The following is a 20,798-nucleotide window of genomic DNA, read 5'->3' on the forward strand; positions in this document are numbered from 1 at the left end:
GCGCAATCATTTTTTTATTATTTTGATAGGTCGGCACTGGCATGCAAATATTAAATCCGTGATGCGTCAATTACAAGCTATAGTTTGTTGAATTTTCCACATTGAATATTATTCTTTAGGAAGATCTTTTATCCCTACAGACTTCAAAAGTTGATTCCGAATCCAATCAAACATTCCTTTAAATTAATTAATCTGGTGCGACAACATCACTGCTACTACGCTCTAAATCCTGTTTTCGGCTCGCACCAAATAGGAACTATCTAGAACAACCTGCGTTCTGTTTTGCTTTTTTTTTGGCTTGGAATCTAGAACGACCTACGCGCACTATTACTTACACATGTAGGCAACTTCCAGGAAGCTACCTTAGAATCCATCGGTGGCATTTAAATATCTATCATCTTAGAGGGATGAACATGCAAAGATTCATTGTGGTGTCTTTTGTTTATTTTCAAACTTTTAAAATCCTTGGCCTTTCTATTTTGCTTGTTTTTCATTTTTTGTTGCTAATATTTATCTCTGATTCTTTTCTTCTCGGAAGCTCTTTCGATCTAAGATCACGACGATAATGGCTGGAAAAGGAGAAGGTCCAGCAATCGGTATCGATCTCGGCACGACATACTCTTGTGTAGGAGTATGGCAACACGACAGGGTCGAGATCATCGTCAACGATCAGGGTAACCGAACGACGCCGTCTTATGTCGCTTTCACTGATTCTGAGCGTTTGATCGGCGATGCAGCCAAGAACCAGGTCGCCAGGAACCCCATCAACACCGTGTTTGGTAAGTCCTCCAATTTTTTCATTTTTTTTTTTTAAATTTAATAATGCATCTAATTTTTTCGTTCGCAATTTTTATATATACACGTTAGTTAAATCTGAAGAATGCATGTACTATGAGATTTGGTTTTGTTTTCATAATAAAACGTTATGTACTGTATAGAGATAGATCTGTGTGTTTGTGTTTCTTGAATCAATTGTTTTTCGATATTTAAAAAAAAAAAAAAAATTTTTTTAATTGTAGGTGCAAAGAGATTGATCGGTAGGAGATACAGTGATGCATCGGTTCAGAGCGATATCAAGCTCTGGCCATTCAAGGTTTTTGCAGGAGCTGGAGACAAGCCCATGATTGTGGTTAAGTACAAGGGCGAAGAGAAGCAGTTCGCTGCTGAAGAGATCTCCTCTATGGTTCTCATCAAGATGCGTGAGATCGCAGAGGCTTACCTTGGTTCCACAGTCAAGAACGCCGTCGTTACAGTCCCTGCTTACTTCAATGACTCCCAGCGTCAGGCTACCAAGGATGCCGGTGTTATTGCTGGCCTTAATGTGATGCGTATCATCAATGAGCCAACTGCCGCTGCCATTGCCTACAGGCTTGACAAGAAGGCCACTAGCGTGGGTGAGAAGAACGTGTTGATCTTCGATTTGGGTGGTGGTACTTTCGATGTGTCATTGCTCACCATTGGAGAGGGTATTTTCGAGGTGAAAGCCACCGCTGGTGATACTCACCTTGGAGGAGAGGATTTCGATAACAGAATGGTGAACCACTTTGCTCAAGAGTTCAAGAGGAAGCACAAGAAGGACATTAGTGGCAGCCCAAGAGCCCTTAGGAGGTTGAGGACTGCCTGTGAGAGAGCAAAGAGGACTCTCTCATCCACTGCCCAAACTACCATTGAAATCGATTCCCTCTATGAGGGTGTTGATTTTTACTCCACGATCACCCGTGCTAGATTTGAGGAGCTCAACATGGATCTGTTCCGGAAGTGTATGGAGCCCGTTGAGAAGTGTTTGAGAGATGCTAAGATGGATAAGGGCTCTGTCCATGATGTTGTTCTTGTGGGAGGTTCTACCAGAATTCCCAAGGTACAGCAGCTGTTGCAAGATTTCTTCAATGGAAAGGGGCTCTGCAAGAGCATCAATCCAGACGAGGCTGTTGCATACGGTGCAGCTGTTCAGGCTGCAGTCTTGAGTGGTGAAGGGAATGAGAAGGTCCAGGATCTATCGCTTGTGGATGTCACGCCTCTGTCTCTTGGTTTGGAGACTGCTGGAGGTGTTATGACAGTATTGATTCCCAGGAACACAACAATTCCCACCAAGAAGGAGCAGGTTTTCTCTACCTCCTCGGACAACCAACCTGGTGTGTTGATCCAGGTGTACGAGGGTGAGAGAGCTAGAACCAGGGATAACAACTTGTTGGGCAAATTCGAGCTGTCTGGCATTCCTCCAGCACCCAGGCGAGTTCCTCGGATCACTGTTTGCTTTGACATTGACGCAAACGGTATTCTCAATGTTTCTGCCGAGGACAAGACCACCGGCCAAAAGAATAAGATCACGATTACCAATGACAAGGGAAGATTGTCCAAGGAAGAAATTGAGAAGATGGTTCAGGAAGCAGAGAAATACAAGTCTGAAGATGAGGAGCACAAGAAGAAGGTTGACGCCAAGAATGCTTTGGAGAACTATGCCTATAACATGAGGAACACTGTTAAGGATGACAAGATTGCTTCCAAGCATGCAGCAGCAGACAAGATGAAGATCCAAACAGTCATTCGTTCAGCTAGCCACCCAAAGCACCCACTGGAGCTCAAGCAATTTGACAAACCCTACAAATGCGACGGCTGCAAAGAGACAGGCTTCGGAAAGAGATACAGATGCGACCGATGCGACTTCGATCTCCACGAAGATTGCATGTTTCTCGCCGACCAAAAATCCCACGCTTCCTTCAGAGGTTCGACATTCGAGTTCTTGGAACATCCTCCGCGAAAATGCAAACAAGACAAGTACTGCAAAGACTGCGAAAGATTTTGCGACGCATGTGGAAAACCCGTCAAGGGTTTTGTTTACCATTGCAAAAAAAATGGTCTAGATTTGCACCCTTGTTGCAGTAATCTCAAGCAAGAGTTTAAAATCGATGGTAAAAAGTTTTCGCTCAGCAGAGGCGTGCATTCGACATGTTGTTTTTGGTGCGGAAAAGAGAAAGTTAAAGACGGTATAAGAGGCTTGTCTTATGTTTCATCGCGCAATGAGTACCGTCTTCATGTTCATTGTGTTACTAAAATGGTTTCCGAGGTTTGGAAAAGTAGAGACAAGGTCGGTAGCGGTAATAATAATAAAAATGACTCTTTGGATTTGGAGAACTTGAAGCTTCCAGAGAGTTTGGCAAAGTTGAGAAAACATGATGCAAGTCGTAAGAAGATGTATTGGAAGATTATAAAAACAGTTCTCAGGACAATTGCTTGTATCCTAGGTGAACCAACCACTCTCGTGACTTCCCTTTTTATTGAACTGCTTAAGTAAAAAGTGGATAGTAGTTAATTATGGGTTTTCCAATAAGTTTCTGATGCAGCTGAGAAAACCAGACATACAATGCTGCATAACTCTTTCTTTTTCTGTCTATATCTTATATCTAAATAAGAAAAAACGCTGCGTTTTGTATTCTTTTTATTTTCTTGCTGATGTGGTTTTATTTCTTTTATTTTACTCGCCCTGCATGGTGGAAAAACGAATATAAGGAATAGCCCAGTGAATGTAAGGGTAGAGACCTTTAGGGTATATTTGTATGATGTATTAGGATGTATTGGAATGGATTGCATTAACTATGACATATAAAAATACGAAAAAGGTTCCGTATTTTTGAATCTCTTCCCTTTTCCTTTGAATCTCTTGAAGCTCGTAAGACAGAGAGGGTGTGAATTTCGAATTGATTTTTTTGTTTCCTTTTTTCTGTTTTTTTTCCCCATTTCTGGAGATTTCTCTGCAAGCATACACGGTTGTGGAAAATTTTGCCCCGTTTCTGGAGATTTTTCTGCAAGCAAATACGGTTGTGGAAAATTTTGTAATATCAGTTGATTGTACTTGAGTAGTTTGATTCGAATCTGCTGTTGAAATAATTGGATTGGATATTGCTTTTTTAACCTTTACAGTAATTTTGTTTAATTATTTTATTTATGATAAGATGACTTTGTTGTGTTGTGAGTTAGATCTTTGTTGTGCTGTGAATTGGCTGTTGGTGAGTTTTGGAGGACTTGGTCAAATTCGGTGGTTCATTTATGAGAATAAAGTTGCTTGTTAATTGAGTATAATAAATTGTTAGAAACAAAAAAGTGTTTGGACTTGGAAAAGTGTTAGAAAAAACAAAAAAGTGTTAATTGCGTGTTAATTGAGTGTAATATGTTTTTAGCAAAAAAACAAAAAAGTTTTAGAAACCCGATAATGGGGCCTAGTATCACTTATTTTTTGGACTTGTAAAAGGCCTAGTATCACTTGGAAAATGCCTGGAAACAAAAAAGTGTTTGGATTTGGAATGATGTGCTAGTATCACTTATTTTTTTCTTTTTGCATGAAACCCGATGTATTCATTTATTTTTCTTTTTACATAAACTCATGCTCCATTGATGAATTAAAAAAAAAAAAAAAGAAATTGATCAACTCCAAGCTCTTTTTAGATTCTATATTGAAAATTTGAAATGTGGCCGTCTGTATACTCCAAGCTCAATTATACAATTTCAATCATAGAAAAATATGTTTATGTAGTGGAGATATTGATTATTAAATATGAAGAAACATTTTTATTTTTTATTTAATTGTCAATTTAATAGTTTTTTATTTTTTTAAAATTTTTATTTTATTTTTTCAAAAATAAAAATAATATGGAAAGAGAAATATAAGATATTTTTGTAATATTTAATTTTTTAATAGTAATAATTTAATAAATAATAAAAAATAAAAAATAATATATTATAATATCAAAATATACCAAATACTGTATTATGTATTATTTTATACAATTCAATATTAAACACAGTATAAATATAATATAATATATTTCAATACAATCTAATATAATATAGTATATACCAATACAATTCAATATAATCCAATATTATATACCAAACGAATCTTTATTTTGAAATATTTAACTTTCAGTTTTCTTTCTTCCGTCTCTGTTAGAAAGAACACGGAATTGAACCAGAGTAAAATTCTGGACAGGTTGAAGACCTGAGAATTGCTCCTCGGTGACTCCACTTGTGACTTCCTACGTCAGTTTGTTTTATTATGACAGGACGTTGGATTTGTATTTTTTTTTTCTTGGCCTTTTTTTTTGGGGCAAAACTTATACAAGTTGTGTTAGTTTTGGAGTTTGGTATATTGTGTTCGAACCAAAGAAAAGTATTTTCAAATATCGACAGTGGAAAAAGCTTTCTGAAGTTATAATCATAAAAACTTATAAATGGTATCAAGAATGTACCATTACTTTTAACCTCTTGGACCACTTATAAAACCATTGAAAATCCATTTCAGATCCAAGTTTAAACGTCCATTTCAATGAAAATCTCCTCTCTTTAAAGTTGTAATAAAAAAAAATTCAAAAAATTAATCAATTCTTAGCATATATATATACATATATATATATATATATATATGCAGGACAATATCCCTCATCTTTGGTACGAGTACATGGTTGCATGCAGGGGCTTGATAATATCAAAACATACACATTTAGAATTCAGTAATATTTTCTTCTTTTTGTGAAATATTCTTGTTATGGAGTTGTTTACACTGCGATAACCAATAACACTTCAGCGGTCAGAAATCCCAAGAGAAATAGACACTCTGATGCATATGCCTTTTGTAAATACTTGTTAAACTAATTTCCAGCTGCTTCAAAGTGTTGTTTATTTGTTTCGTCATATATTTCTCCGTATATTCGCAATCTAGTGCTGTCTCTCTTGTAGCCGATTCAACCCTTTGAAGGAAACGAAATTCATAGAAAATAAAGAGAAAGAGCAGAGTATTAGAGAGAGAATCATAAAGGGAATTTCTTTTAAATACTTGTCTCTTTCCTTTGCCTTTGCAAGAGAAAATGTTTTTTTTTTCTTTTCTATTATAAGAAAAAAAATATTGTTAATTATGATCTCTTTATTTTATAAAAAAATTATTATATTTTTTTATTATAATAAAATTTTTCTACAATTGTCAATTATTTTGTGTATGTTTCATTTGAATATTTTATATACAAATTTTTCATTTTTATAATTTCTATTTCAGCTGTAATTATATGTCATATATCTTAATTTCCTAACACAAAGTACTAAAAAAGCTTTATATCCCTTCTCAGAAATATTACAATTGATATATGGATCAAATTTAAGTTTTATTTATTTATTTATTTTTTCTGGGGGTGTTCAGATTCAATGTGCGGGCTCGGAGCTATATAGGATTTGCAGGCCTGATTTCTACCTACTAACTACCACCTGACTTTTGGGCTTGTTGGTTCAATGGGTCGTTTTTGTGGACTGTTAGTTGTGAATGAGTCCAGCATGTTTTTAGGCCATTTGAAGAGATGCCAAGAGTCCAATTTATTTTTAGCTGACAAATTTGAATCGGTTTGAGCCGTACATAGGATATGATACATTATCTCTTACTAGATTTTAACAGGTTAGCCCATTGGATATTGAATTTTTTGGTTTTTTTTGCGAAACATTAGATATCAAATTTGGGGGTAAATAAAATTGCAACTAAATCTCTCGCTTGTATGATACCTGAATTCCTGACTAAATAATAATAATAATACTACTTTAATTCTAAAATAATTATCTTTTTTTTTCTTTCTTTTTTTTGAAAAAGCTCAAAATGAAATGGAAAGTAAACAGAATTGCATCGTAGAAGTTGTTACCGTAGAAGTCCGGCAAAAAGTTGTGCTCATGATTTAATTCCCTCTTCATTTTATAAATTGAAATGGCAGTTTGCAACGATGCATATGGAATCCCAATAATAATTGTCAACAGCATGTATCTACAAATTCAATTGGCTAAAACTTATAATTAGAAGAAAAGGGAAAATATTTTAAAACTTAATTTGATAAATGGATCCAAAAAATAAATTGGTAAATGAAATTCATTTTGAAAATATGAGAATAAAGGCTAGATAAAACATAAATATGCTTAATTTTACGGATATGCAATAACATGAAAAAAAGTTGGATCTAAATTCATCTTCTTGATATTTTACTACCAAAACATTAGAAGTTAGAAGTGCCACTGAGAAGAACAGAAAAATGACAGTAAAAATCTTTTACCCTAGACTGATCATCGTCAAACACCTAGAGATCACTATTGATTCCACCTCTCTCTCTCTCTCTCTCTCTCTCTCTATTGAAGCTCTTGAACATGGAAAATTTAGGGTAACTGCTTTCTTTTTATAAGCATGAATGAACAGTTTAGTGATAAAATTATTATTTTTTTAATAAAAATTCAAAATTTGAATCCTCCAATCCAATATTTAAGAAAAAAAAAAAAATCTCCAAAACCTTTTTTATTGGCTATATATATACATGCAGATAAGTCCTACACGACTAAAATGTTAAAAAGAAGCCCGTTCCGGAATCCAACAAAATGACTTTGTAAAGGGAATATATTAGTCTAAAGAGTATGGAAAAAAGCACAGCAAATTAGAAATTAGGAGGAGGAGGCAGCAAAACAGCGTTGTACTAATTTTTTTCTTAATTTATTTTTTGTTGGTCGCCCTGCAAATTGTGGCATGGTTTACTTTGAAATTATAATGCAAATTAAAATAATGTGCTTGAAAAGGTTGATTTATTACCAGCTCAAAAGGACAAGGGAAAAAAAAAAGAGGGAAAGAAAATTGTAGACTAGTCCTTCCTAGCTAGTTTTCCTATACGGAATTTCTTTTTTCATTTTTTTCGCTCACTAAGTTTTAAGTCAATCGGTGTAAATATAAATTAAAAAAGAGCAAAGTATCATTTTTCAGAGTTGATTTTTTTATCACTTTCTTTCCCCTTTGTTTGTTAATATTTCTTCCCCCACCCCCTTTTTTTGGTTTCCTTTAATTTGTTGTGGAGAAATTGAGGTACATTTCTTAATTACTATAGACTAATTAAAGGTAAATACCATTTATTTTATGTCGCACGATGAGTCCTAGATACTATAATTTATTGTAATAAGAACACAATTTTAAGTTCCCCGTGAACAAAATTACCAATTTTGGTTTACTTCAATATCTGTGGGGATTGGAGGGTATGCCACTTGCCAATCACTTTTAAAAATGTGTTCTGTTTCAAAGAATTAGAAATTTTTTGAGAATGTCAGACATTTTCTGGTCATTCTTTTGCCAAAAACAGTTTTCAGAAAACAAATAAAAAAAAACCACAAAATTTACAAACAACTACAACTTATTTTCAAGAAAACTCTTTTTTATTTGATGAAAAAAAGATAATAAAAACAGAGAACATAGCCAAACACTTGTGGAATATATCTACATGTTATAATCCCAAACACAAACTAATATGTTGTTTGTTTTATATAATTTTTTCTTCAAACTAATTCATATGTTATCCTTTTAACATACTTTTAAAGTTAATTTGATCTTGCTCTTTGAATCAATTCCAATTGTTTTACTTATTAGTTTATCTGGTAAAACTTTAAAAGAACCATGAAAATAGCTATAACTATTAACTAGGGTTGTTTGCTTAGGTTACATGTTGCATTTTTAACCTCATTATGCCACATATCAGACAATTAAAAAGAAAAATAAAATAAAATAAAATCCAACGCTCCAGCCTAGCTAAAAAAATAAAAATACTGAAAATGATTCAAAGTTCCTCCAGACTCTGTTGAAGTTAGGACTACCAAGTGAATGGATTTAAGCAGTTTGGATGTCATGCCATTTGGAATTGTTTTTAGTTTTTCATTAGAATTTTTTTTTTTTTTTCCTTAGAACTTTTGCTCACCCATATAGAATTGAGCTTTTTCTTCTAATAACTAAGCATCACACCTATTTATAGCTTAGAGAAGGAAGAAAAAATCTATAATATCCTCTGTAGAAGATGACTCAAATCTATGGCAGAGTATTTTATATATAGTCCGGTCTAATTTAGTCTGATCGAAAGCAAAAAATGATATATTGATCAAATTTGTGCTTTTTAGTTTTGGAAGATGCAAGGGTTTTTTTTTTTTTTTTTTTTTCCTTCCTTGGTGGTAAATCAATGCAAGGGATCTCAAACTTAGGGGCTTGGAATCTTTTTCAAATGAAATATATCTACTGGTAAAGTGATAACCAATAACTTATTATTATGTCATTTTAGGAAACCAAAAATTTTGAAATCTTTTAACATCTTCCTGTTTTATTTGTAGAGGGACTAAAAATACACGTTGTGAATTTGTGATAAGTCAATATCTCTCTCATTAAATTTAAAATTGTCATACAACAAGATATAAATATATATATATATATAAATACAGTCCGTCTATGGTGCGGACGGTTCTCATGCGGACCACAGTATTAGTGATGGTTTTTCATAGTATTGGTGACGATTTTTTAAGAAATCGTCGTTAATATTATGAAAAACCGTCACTAATACTGCGATCCTCATGCAGACCGTCTTCACCATAAAATTTCCGTATATATATATATATATATATATATATATATATGCATATGCTTGCTTACAATTAAATTTTCTTGAAGGCCAAAAACACTCTTCTCTTTTCCTATTATAGAGAGAAATTAATTGTTGACTCTCTTAGGAAGTGCGTAGGAAGATATAACAGACAATATGAGAGTACATACGAAGGCAAGCAGAAGGATACACGCGGATGCATAAGACCTGTCGAAATGTTTCTGATAGTATTTTCCCGATTCACCAAAACTTTCCTGCCTTTCTCTTGTAGCAATAAACCCTGCTGCAGCACCTGTGGCTAATAGATTTGAAATTACCTGCACATATAATATTGTTACTTTGGATTGTCAAACCCACATGGTTTTACATATTTGAACCAACATAATTGGAAATATTCATCCTTCGGCAATCAGTTTAGTGATATAGTCTACTGTTTTTCAAATATAAAATTTGAATTTAAATTTCTCATCCAAGAAAAAGTAATTTGGAATATTCTCTATGTTATGTATTTTGTTAAGCAAATTTTAGATATCTAGTGACCAAATAAAAATTAAGTAATTGGTGTTTTTTAATATATATTAATTTTGTATAATTTAAGAGAATGTATCTTTTCCAGTACAACATTTCAAAGAAATTATTTGGAAAATAATTCTGAATTTGAAATTATATATACCTTCATATTAGAAAAAAAAAAAAAAGTAATTAATTACCTTGTCACCGTAAAAGTCAAATAACAATCTTCCATCATAATTTTCATTCTTGATACGGCCAATTGCAAAGATGGTTTGCATAATTGAATATGCAAGCCCCAAAAAAATAGTGGCAACTATGTACCTACATTTAAACAAAAACAAGAAGATTTATTACAAAAATAAATAAAATTAATTGAAGAAAAAAAATAGAAACAGTTTTTTTTTTTTTTTTTTTTTTTTTTTGAAATAGCACTTACTTAAACCCGACAACACCGTAGAAATGGAAAGATTTGGTCCGACCATCAGTGTAAGTTACTTTACGAAATTAGTGAGAAGGATTACAAAGGAAACAAGTAGTAAAAGGATGGTTAAGACCCTCAAGACCAGAGCAGCAATTCGCCAACCCCCTGAAGAGACAATTGATTCCATTTACCTCTCTTCCCTTTCCAAATACTAAAATTCTTATACACACAAAAGTTTGACAAATTGCCATGGCTTTTATAGCTCTTCGATAAAGGTCAAAAACATTGATCAATGAAATTCCTAGTTATTAACTACCTAAGATCCCCACTTGGTACCAAGTCTTGCCTGAAAAAAGGACAACCAATGCGAACAGCTTCCTCTGGCTGCTTCACTTGTCCACTCACTGATTTTTTGTGTTTATATATTTGTCCTTAAAGAATTCATTGACCAATTAATGACCAGCCTATTGCCAATTTTATCATCTTTGTATTGGCTTTTACCAATTGGCCATGCCTGCTTTGATTTGTTGCTTTCTGGCTGCATTTAGCTCGATCAGAGACAGCTAAGAGTGGCTCAACGTTGTTTGCATCGTCCTAATTTCAGACACTTTATTTAATTAATTAATTAATTAATTAGGTCACGTTAAAATTAAGGAATTAATAAAATTTCACTTACATTAAGCTATTTATATTTTATATTTCATAATATTTGAATGTGAAAATAGAATAATTGAAAAAATCACCCCAAAACAAAAAAGAATTATCATAATAGTGAGAATGATTTATTTCCAAAACTTTCAACTACAACATAATGATTTATTTCCAAAACTTTCAACTACAACATATAATTAATCAAACAGAAAAAAAAAAAAATAACAATACTATTATTTGCTTTCAATATTCATTTAGCGGAACAAAGAAATATTTAACAAATTAAAATAAAGTTTCAAGTCTTGAGACAATTTTAAACTCTATTGGAAAGTGTATAAGAAGAAATGACAGATAATATGAAAGTGCAGACAAATGCTACGGTTAAAAGACTACATGATACCCATGCCTTATCGTAAATTTGATCAAATAATATGGATGATAACCATTGCTTTGTTTCTATGCTTATGCCAAACCCTGCTGCACCACCTGTTGCTAGCATGTATGATACAATCTGCCCAAAATTAAAAGATTTTAAATATCAATTTCTAATTTAAAATGTTTAGTAAATCTAACTCTGAATTAACATCGAGAGCGAGGTCTTAAACATATAGATTAATTTTGATATTTTTAGTCAAAATTAATGTACCTTGTCACTGTACAAGTCAAATAGAATGTTGTTCTGCTGGCTGCTAACTACAACTTGGTGACTGAGAATGCAAGTTGCAAGATGGTATATGGAATGCACATGAGCGTAGCTCGCTTGTGTCTACATATTTATTAATTTACATTCAATATTCAAAAGGGAAAAAAATAACGTGTACTACATGTTACAAATATAAATAATATATACGAATTATTAATAATAGAAAAAGAAACATCCACCATCTATTTCATCGAGCAATGATCCCAAACTCGAACTTCCATACCCCCAATAAGTAATAGTTAGGCAAATGAAAATAATCGAAATGGTTGTTATTATTTGCTGAGACAAAGTAATCACTCATTATTGTAATTAAAGAGGAAAATTATTAATTTGAGCTTCATAGGTGAAAGTTTGATAAAGGCAAAGCCCAAACCTTTCTTTAACAGCCATTCAATGGGCCTTGCGGGCTTGGACTCCTTAGAAACAGAAACCGTATACAGCAACGACTCTCCCGTGGGGTCGTCCAAAAGTGCCACATTTGTGGAGCTTTTAAGTTTAGCCCTTGAATACGTTGAAGGGCTTATATATCATATGCAGGTTTTCTTTCAATTCCCTCTCTCTCTCTTTTTTTGTTTTGTCCTTTTCTTGTTTGTTTCTTTGTGAATGTTGTAATTTCAATTCAAAACAAAACAATTAATAGATAGGTAATTCCTTAAGTAAAATTGGCTCAATTGGTAAGCCACTTAGAAAAGGTTGTAGATTTGACATTTCAAGTGAAAAATCAAAATAATACTGTAAATGATAAAATAAAATAAAAGATAATTAATTCTATTGAAAAAAGAATTTATTATCACCACTAATAAACAATCATAAATGGAGATTTATATACAAAATGACAATTTAAATATTTATCTTATTTTTTAGAATTTTTTTATTAAAAATAATAAATAAAATATTTCAATTTAAATTTATCACAAAAACTGATAATCATCATCAATCGTGGTAAATAATAAAATTGAAAAAAAAAATAGTTAATAATAATTCTCGTTTTTAGGCTTTTAGTCTAAAAAATAATAGATTAAATACTCTAAATAAAATTTACCATATAAATTGATGATCATCACCAATAATAATAAATAGCAAGATTAAAAAAAAAAAAAAGAGAGAGAGAGAGAGAGAGAAAGAGAGGTAGTTAACATAAGCCTCCCATTTAAATAGAAAACTTAATTAACTAATATCCTGTAATATATCAATGTTATAAATTCAAAACAATTATATATAAAAATACAGATTTAGGAGAATGCTGAAAGGAATCAATTTAAAACTCAAAAATGGTAGGAAAATGAGTGATATCAATAGAAGAACAAAAATAAGCAGCCTCAATATAAGAGTTGCAATATTTGAGCACCAGGTTTTGCCATATTCTTTCCAATAAATACTATTGATCCATTTTTTTTGACAGCGTTGGGGTAATTATATTGATTGCTTTTGCCTGCTGCCCCTTTAATTTGCTTTTTTCTTTTTCTTCCTTATAATTTGGGGCCACTGGAATATATATCATCACCTTTTCTGCTCTCTCTTGTATACGTCATATGCAAAATAAGCACCAGAGAAGGCTTGGGAATCAAGTTAGAGACCTTGGTTCTCCAATGCCAATGCGTTCCAAGGAGCATTATAGTTGCATTAATAATGCTTATCTAAAAATATCGTTATTAGTTCATTTTGTATTTTAATAATGAGAGTGATGAGATTCAAATTCACAATTAAAGTTTTGACTAAACTTCCATGAACAATTATTAATTTTCATTGAGTAGATGGGCAAAGTTTATAAAAATACAACAACTATATTGGGAAGGCAAAGACAAGCATTATTAATTTTTTTTTAAAACAACAACAAAAAAAAAGATTGAGGTACCCAAATTGTTAATGCAAGATGAAAGATTACACCTTTAATTTAAGAAACAACTAGATTCATTTGGGATTTTATTTTTATAAATAGTGGAATGAGGATCAAGCAAGGCTGGCTGACGGACCAAAAAACAAAAAAAAAAAAAGAAAAAAAAAATCAATGTGATGGAAATGGAGGAACGCAGAGAGTGTTGGGCTCCAATTTTTTTGATCCTTTCAAATTCGACCCATTAAAAACACAACCTAAGACATTTTTGGTGAACATACCTTAATGTAGCCTAGTTGAGCATGGCCCAAATGAGTAACAAAATCATAATTTTCAATAAATTTCACGTTAATATCCTCTACTTTGTTTTTCTTTTTCTTTTCTTTTCTTTTTTATTTTCACAAATGTATCTCTATTTTGAAAATCTTCATTATAGTTCTTTTGCATTTTATTTTTGTTTCACTTCGGCCCTTTATTAATCAAACAATTTGTTAACTTATAGTTAACTTTTTTTTTTTTTTTTTTGGGGTTAAGCACTTAAATATTTGACTTAAAAAAAACCATTTTTAAAATTCTTTTATTTATTTATATATACTAATAAATCCATTTATTATTTTCATTTTTCATATTTTTATATTTGTTTTCAAATATTAAAAAAAAAATTCTTAGGTGGGTCCTACCCACAATCCCATGAAAAAGTTAATAATATGCAAAAAAGTTGATAATATTTAAATAATGTTGGAGAAGACATCATCTACAATGAAAATATGGATTATAAAAATTAACATAACATATATGCATTAATATAAACATTCTTTTAAAGTTTAAACATTGCTAGGGAAATGTTTATTTTTAAAGTCCTTGTAAATATTATGAATTTTCTTTAAAAACAAAGTTTTTTTGAAAAACATATTTTTTATAAAAAAGAGAAAAAATTTCCATATATTTTAGCCTTTTTTTCCATTGCGTATTCAATAATTTCCAAATGGAGTCCGATCCCATACCATATAAGAGAAGACACAGCCATGCAATGGTAATTTGGAAATTTAAAAATGATCTTCTTATGGAAATTACATACAAACAATTACATGTAGATTAACCCATCTTAAAATATCTAGTACACTTCTACACAATACAGCAAAACTTCATCTGCGCATCTATAATTAATGTATTTACTAATTAGATCTAACCTCGAAGAACCATATATATGGTATATACGTATACAATAACAAATAATAGTCTTATATGATATTATGCTGTCTATCATATAAATATATATATATATATTTAAAACATTGCCATTATTCAAATTACTGTGAAGGACAAGAGCAAGAAGAATGGAATTCCAAAAATTTCTTCTGCTCACTCTAGCTGCAATGGTTATGGTTTCTGTTGTAGTTAGCGCTAGAACTCTCTCTTCCATTTTCCTTACAGGTATACTAAATTTTGAATATCTCATAAAAGTTTTATACTCTTCACTCGCAATTAAACGTATAAAATATAAGTATGTAAATTTTGGTAATAAATAAAGAGTTCTTTTTCTTTTTTTTTTGGCTAAATGTAATAAATGAAAGTTGTATATGTAATTTCCAGTCCAAAATATTTTTGCCTACAACAAGAATATTTTTTATTTTCTTTACATTTATAAAGAATAATAAATTGAGTATAGATTAAATTTGCTTGCTAACTTGCAGTAATTAATGTTATTTGAGATATTATTGTAGATGATGTGGGATTGAAGAAAGCACCAGACCCTTTTTGCTACGTTGAATGCACAGCCGATTTTGGAGACAATAAGTGCCTACAATACTGCATAAAAAGGAAATTCAGTTTTGGGAAGTGCATAGTTCAATCCCCTTCGGAAACCCTTTGTTGTTGTAGCCCTTGATCATATATATAGTCCTCCTATTAAGCATTTCAAATCATAAATATTAATAACAAATCACAAAAAAAAAAAATATATATATATATATATATATTATTCATGAATAAATAGAGACTAATTTAGATCTATATATATATATATATATATAAAGACAAATGTTTAAATCAAAACGATCCGCTAATTTTAATATTTTATTTTATTTTATTAAATCTCAGTTGGCAGACCAGTGAGAATGAAAATATTGAAAACAGAGATGGATGAGTCTTAGTGGACCATCAGTATGATCATCATTATTATCATTCTAATAATATTTTTTTTGCTAATAATCATAATGCAAGACTATGATGCATTTATCAGCAATAAGGATAATAAGCGAGATTACTTGCACAACCAAAGTCACAACCCTTAGTATCACACTTTTAATCCCTGCTCCTTCCTTGCTCCTGAAAGCTCCGCCGTTTAATTTCACACATATACTAGGCCTTTACTCTGCATTTCCTACCCTTTTTATAAACCAATCTCAAGGCTGTACTAACTTTATATATATATATATATATTTTTTTCATTCTTTAAACTTTCTTGGGTGTTTCATTTGAACCAGTCGGCTAAATATTCAGAATTTTTTTTTTATAAAAAAAGGAGTATAAAAGCCACGATATGTAATAAATATGCACTAACAGTAACTAATTAGTCTAATTTGTTAAAAGAATAATCCTTTTTAACTCTTTGACGCTCCACTTAAGGGATGAATAAGAAAATAATAGGATTCATTTATTTTATTAATTAATTATTATGTATGCTTTATATACTTGTGTTACCTCTTTTTCACTAGTACCGAATGTGTGCTTTAAAATGTAAATATTAATTGTTAAGAGCTTATTTAACATTCACTTGATACAACCCTCTTTTCTTTTTTAATTAGAAGAGGGTCACTGATATTCAATTATTCATATTATACCCCACGTACTCTTGTGAAAGTAGAAAACACGCAATCATATTGAAAAATTTTCTTTATTTACGTTAAAGTATAGTTAAGGTTTTAAATATTGAAATTTTGGCTGGGATTTTGGTTTTTATGAGGGGTTAAAAAAAAATTAAATCTTAAATGAAAACCGATAGAATGTTCATAATATTTATTAAAATTTTTAAAATTTTGTTATTTTCATTAAAATATCTACATCAAACTTTTAATAATTTCATTAAAAAATCCATAATATTTATTGGAATTTTAAAAATTTCTATGAAAATTTTAAAAATATCTATAATTTTTTTAAAAAAATTTTATCAAAAAATTCATAAATATTATTAATATTTAGTAAATTTGTTTACCAAATTAACTTTAGTGATAGTTGTTTTAGTTTTTAGTTGTCTTTTAAATATTTAATGATATAAATAAAATGAAACAAATTGAATTACATAACCTTAATAGGTTCTATTTATTAATAAAGTATATAAGTACTTGTTATATTTTTTGTATAAAATAGATTCATTAGAATTTCATAATTATAAGTTAATAGTTGATTATATAAGCATGAAAAATAATAGCATAAAATAATAATATAAAAATACAATATTATGTAGAATTGATATTGATATTAAGCAAATAAAAATAAAAAGATGATGAGATATATTATACTAAATATTAAGGACAACTATATTTATTATAAGATGCTTATGGTTTATACATTAATATATGAAAATTATCAAGGAGATATATCTTTTAATAATTTTTATATTTCATATCTTAAAATAAGAATGAAGAAGAGACCAATAATTTTCAACTACCTAAAAATTTTATGAGTATTGAGATAATATTTATGAAATATAATATAATTATTAGAAGTGTTTTATTTTAGCTAATAAACAATTTTATCAAATATACACTTTTTTTGTATATTTTTATTAATAATAGTTTATTTATAATTATTGTTATTTATTATAAATTAAATTGATTAAGAAAAATATAATATTTGTTCAATATTTTAGCAATTTTTAAAACCAATTCACTAATTAATTAATTAAATAAGCTAATCCTAAAATTTTAACAAAAATTTTTATTTTTTAAATAAATTTTTATTATTTTCTATGAATTTTTATCGATATTTAATATTTTCAAATATTTTTATAAAAAAAATTTTATTTTAAATTTTTGATACTTTTATCCATACTAAAATTTTGAATTTTGGATACAATATTGCCATTCATAACTGAGCGGCTTCTAAGGCTATTTTGTACCCTTAAATAAAATAATAAGTCAAAAATGTTTTTAAAAAATTAATATTATTATTAATTATGAAAAAAATCATTATTATTATTAAATAATATATATATATATATATATAGGATGTGTTTGCTTAATGTTTACAGTCTTAAAATTTCTTTTTTTTTAATTCATCAGAAAACATTAATTTCTTTGTTTCGCTTAAAAATAATACATATGTTTTGGATAAAATATTTTTATTTTGTTTTGTCTTGGGCAGTTTTCAGTCCATTATTGGCCGGGCTAAGTTGACTTTATTGTACAGTGCACTTGAACAGGGCCGACTAACGGAAGGGAACTTCCTGATTGGTATAAAACGTGAATAACGTTTTCATGCAAAACATAATGTTAAAACTTTTATCAAAATAATAATAATAATAATAATAATAATAATAATAATAATAATGTTAAAACCTTTTTTTTTTGGAAAATAACTTAATGTGAAAACTTATAGATAATGAAAATTATTCTGACATCTTTGTATTTTTACGAATTCCATGAACCTCTCTCCTAAAACAAAAATAATTTAAACCAACATTTATTTGGTTAGTCACTAGCTAGTTGAGTTAACAAACGAAATATTTTTATTTATAGCACATTAACATTTCTAAACATCAAAATTAATCTTATAGTATAGAATTAATAGAAATAATTCCAAAAAAAAAAAAAAAGACCTCTTTCTTTATTTTAGACCCATCACTATTACAAAGATTTTCGTCACTTTTATTTTTAAAGCTCATTATTTATTTCAAACTACTAATCAATTTAAAAATATTATAGAACATTATTTTCTTATTATCTTATAATTTGTTCTAATTATAGTTTTATTCATTTTTTTAAAGGGAAGTTTATGTAGTTTTAGCAAAATATAAGAAGAGAGAGAGAGAGAGAGGCAAAACAGCTTAATGGAAAGTCAATACTGCTTGATCAAAGGGCAAAACAATTATTTTTAATGGAAAGTCAATACAGTTTGCATGAAGAGGATATCAATATAATTATTTTAGGTTTGCGTAATATTGAAAAAATACATGGATGGTCAACGCACTTTTCCTAAAAATAAATAAATGAACGTTATCGTATTATATGCCCTTAAAAAAATAGTTTAGATAAAAATGATCACATTTAACAAGTAAAGAAAACAATTATTGAATTAATTAAGGGTTTAGAATTACCAATTACACATTCAATGAGATAATTCCACATTACAAATAAGAACTAGAACACTCAAAAAAAAAAAAAAAAAAAAAAAAGAAAATCTTTTTGGTATTTGCAACAAGCAATCTAAATGCTTTTGGGGAGAGCGTAGGAAGACATCACAGACAAAACGGCAGTGCACACGAATGCAAAAAAAAGCATACTACATGATGCGTACGCCTTGTCGTAAAAATCATGGAAGTATAATTCCGAGGCATCAAACAATTGCTTCATATCTGCGGTCACACCAAATCCTGCTGCTGCACCTGTGGCTAGCATATACGACATTATCTGCCACACCAAAAGTGTTTGATTAATCTTTGTTAAATAAAAAAAAAAAAAAAAAAAAAAAAACAAACAAACAAACAAATTTGGAAAAATAATAATAATAATAGCATTCATTTATAATATCAGAATATATAATTGGGTACTCAAAATCATATTTTTAAAATATTTGCTGGTTTTTTAATTTTCAGCTAAAAAAGTGAATTAGGGTAATTTTATGTCTTGTAATTAATAAATTATTACGTACCTTGTCCCCATAAAAGTCAAATAGAATGTTGCTGTCGCTGCCATTTATAACTTTGAAGACTGAGAGTCCCACTTGCAAAAGAGTATACGCCGTCCCAAAAACGATTGCTGCTAGCACATATCTGCAAATCATATTTCATAAGATTTAGCACCTTAATTAAGTTGGTTAATGTTCATTAATTTATTCACATTAGGAAGAGTTTGACACATACACTGCACATATATATATATATATATACATAATTATATTAAAAAAATTAAGTTAATGAGGGACCAGATTGAGCTACCAATTATCTCATTTAACAAAACGGGCCAAATAATAACTAAAAGAGATTTTTCTTGTTTTTCAAAATATATTTATACATAAGTTAAATCCACAATTCAACAAAAATATAAGGCAAACTTAAAAGAATTCAAAAGTAATTCTAAAAGTCTTTATACATTCATGTATAATTTTGTTCTCCTCAAAACTATATCCTAAATACGAATATAGAAAATTTGTAATGTAATATAAACTTAGATGTGGTTATCACCTTAATAAATAATAAAAAGTTATAAAATTACTTCCAAAGTAATAATTTTTTATGCTTATTTTATTATTATGATTTCCACAAATAAATTAATAGATAATTATCGAAACATCATATATATGTATGTATATAATTTTGATATGAAAAAAAATTTATAAAAAGAGATGTGTAGAATAGCCATCAATAATGGTTAAATTATTAAAATCATGTAGATCTGATGATTATAAATGCTGTTTCTCACAATTCATTTTTATAAATTCTTTACCATATCATTTTTTGTATATATGTATATATTATGAATCTTATTAACTTTCTATTTTGTGTATATATGTAAATATGAAGAAATTAAGATATCGAAGCATAAATAAAAGAAAAACCAAAAATATAAAAGCAAACACGGTTCATGAATTGCTTACTTGTAAGCATAAACATCGGAAAAACGAAGTCTTACAGAACCATCACTAACTTCGATTGTCTTTGTATTGGTGGTGAGGACTATGAGTGATATTAACAGAAGAACCAGCGTAAAAATCCTCAATACAAGACTGCAAATCCTTGAAGTTGCAGTTTGTGCCATCTTTCTGAATTGCTTCTCAATTCAGACAATTAAGTACTATATGCTCTCAATCTCAAGCACGTCTACTTTGCAACTCCAAACTAGGCCCTTTTATAAGCAAATTGGTCAATCCAAAACACACTCCTTAGTTTTCTTTTGTTTTATTTTATTATTCGTATGAAATTAATATTTTATTGGAAGCATAGTTGGAAATTGCTTGGGCAGTTTACCATAGCCTCGTATACCGCCAATACCTTGTGTACTCAATGTAGTGAGTTTACTTTGAAAAAATGATACACTCATCAGA

The 20,798-nt window shown here is 29.7% G+C and overlaps 3 protein-coding genes across 3 annotated transcripts; 1 reads left to right on the plus strand and 2 right to left on the minus strand.

Moving 5' to 3' along the window:
• The first annotated feature begins 217 nt into the window (after positions 1-217).
• On the plus strand, positions 218-3,625 carry LOC107413482 (heat shock cognate 70 kDa protein 2). Its single transcript, XM_016021437.4, has 2 exons — positions 218-779; positions 1,020-3,625. Exons 1-2 carry the CDS (start codon positions 566-568, stop codon positions 3,290-3,292), a joined length of 2,487 nt encoding a protein of 828 aa, XP_015876923.3. The 5' UTR covers positions 218-565; the 3' UTR covers positions 3,293-3,625.
• Positions 3,626-9,520: 5,895 nt separating this feature from the next.
• LOC125421537 (CASP-like protein 4D1) lies at positions 9,521-10,534 on the minus strand. Its single transcript, XM_048470742.2, is given in 4 exon segments — positions 9,521-9,730; positions 10,124-10,247; positions 10,363-10,388; positions 10,391-10,534. Coding segments are annotated over 4 exon segments (504 nt in total).
• An 8,414-nt stretch (positions 10,535-18,948) lies between these two features.
• LOC125421538 (CASP-like protein 4D1) lies at positions 18,949-20,587 on the minus strand. The gene is made up of 3 exons (XM_048470743.2): positions 20,352-20,587; positions 19,407-19,527; positions 18,949-19,165 (listed from the first exon to the last, which is right to left on the minus strand). The coding sequence occupies exons 1-3, from the start codon at positions 20,510-20,512 to the stop codon at positions 18,962-18,964; spliced, it is 486 nt and encodes a 161-aa protein (XP_048326700.2). The 5' UTR covers positions 20,513-20,587; the 3' UTR covers positions 18,949-18,961.
• Positions 20,588-20,798: the final 211 nt, after the last annotated feature.

Source organism: Ziziphus jujuba, chromosome 8 (assembly GCF_031755915.1).
Source record: "Ziziphus jujuba cultivar Dongzao chromosome 8, ASM3175591v1".
NCBI classification, from domain to species: Eukaryota; Viridiplantae; Streptophyta; class Magnoliopsida; order Rosales; family Rhamnaceae; genus Ziziphus; species Ziziphus jujuba.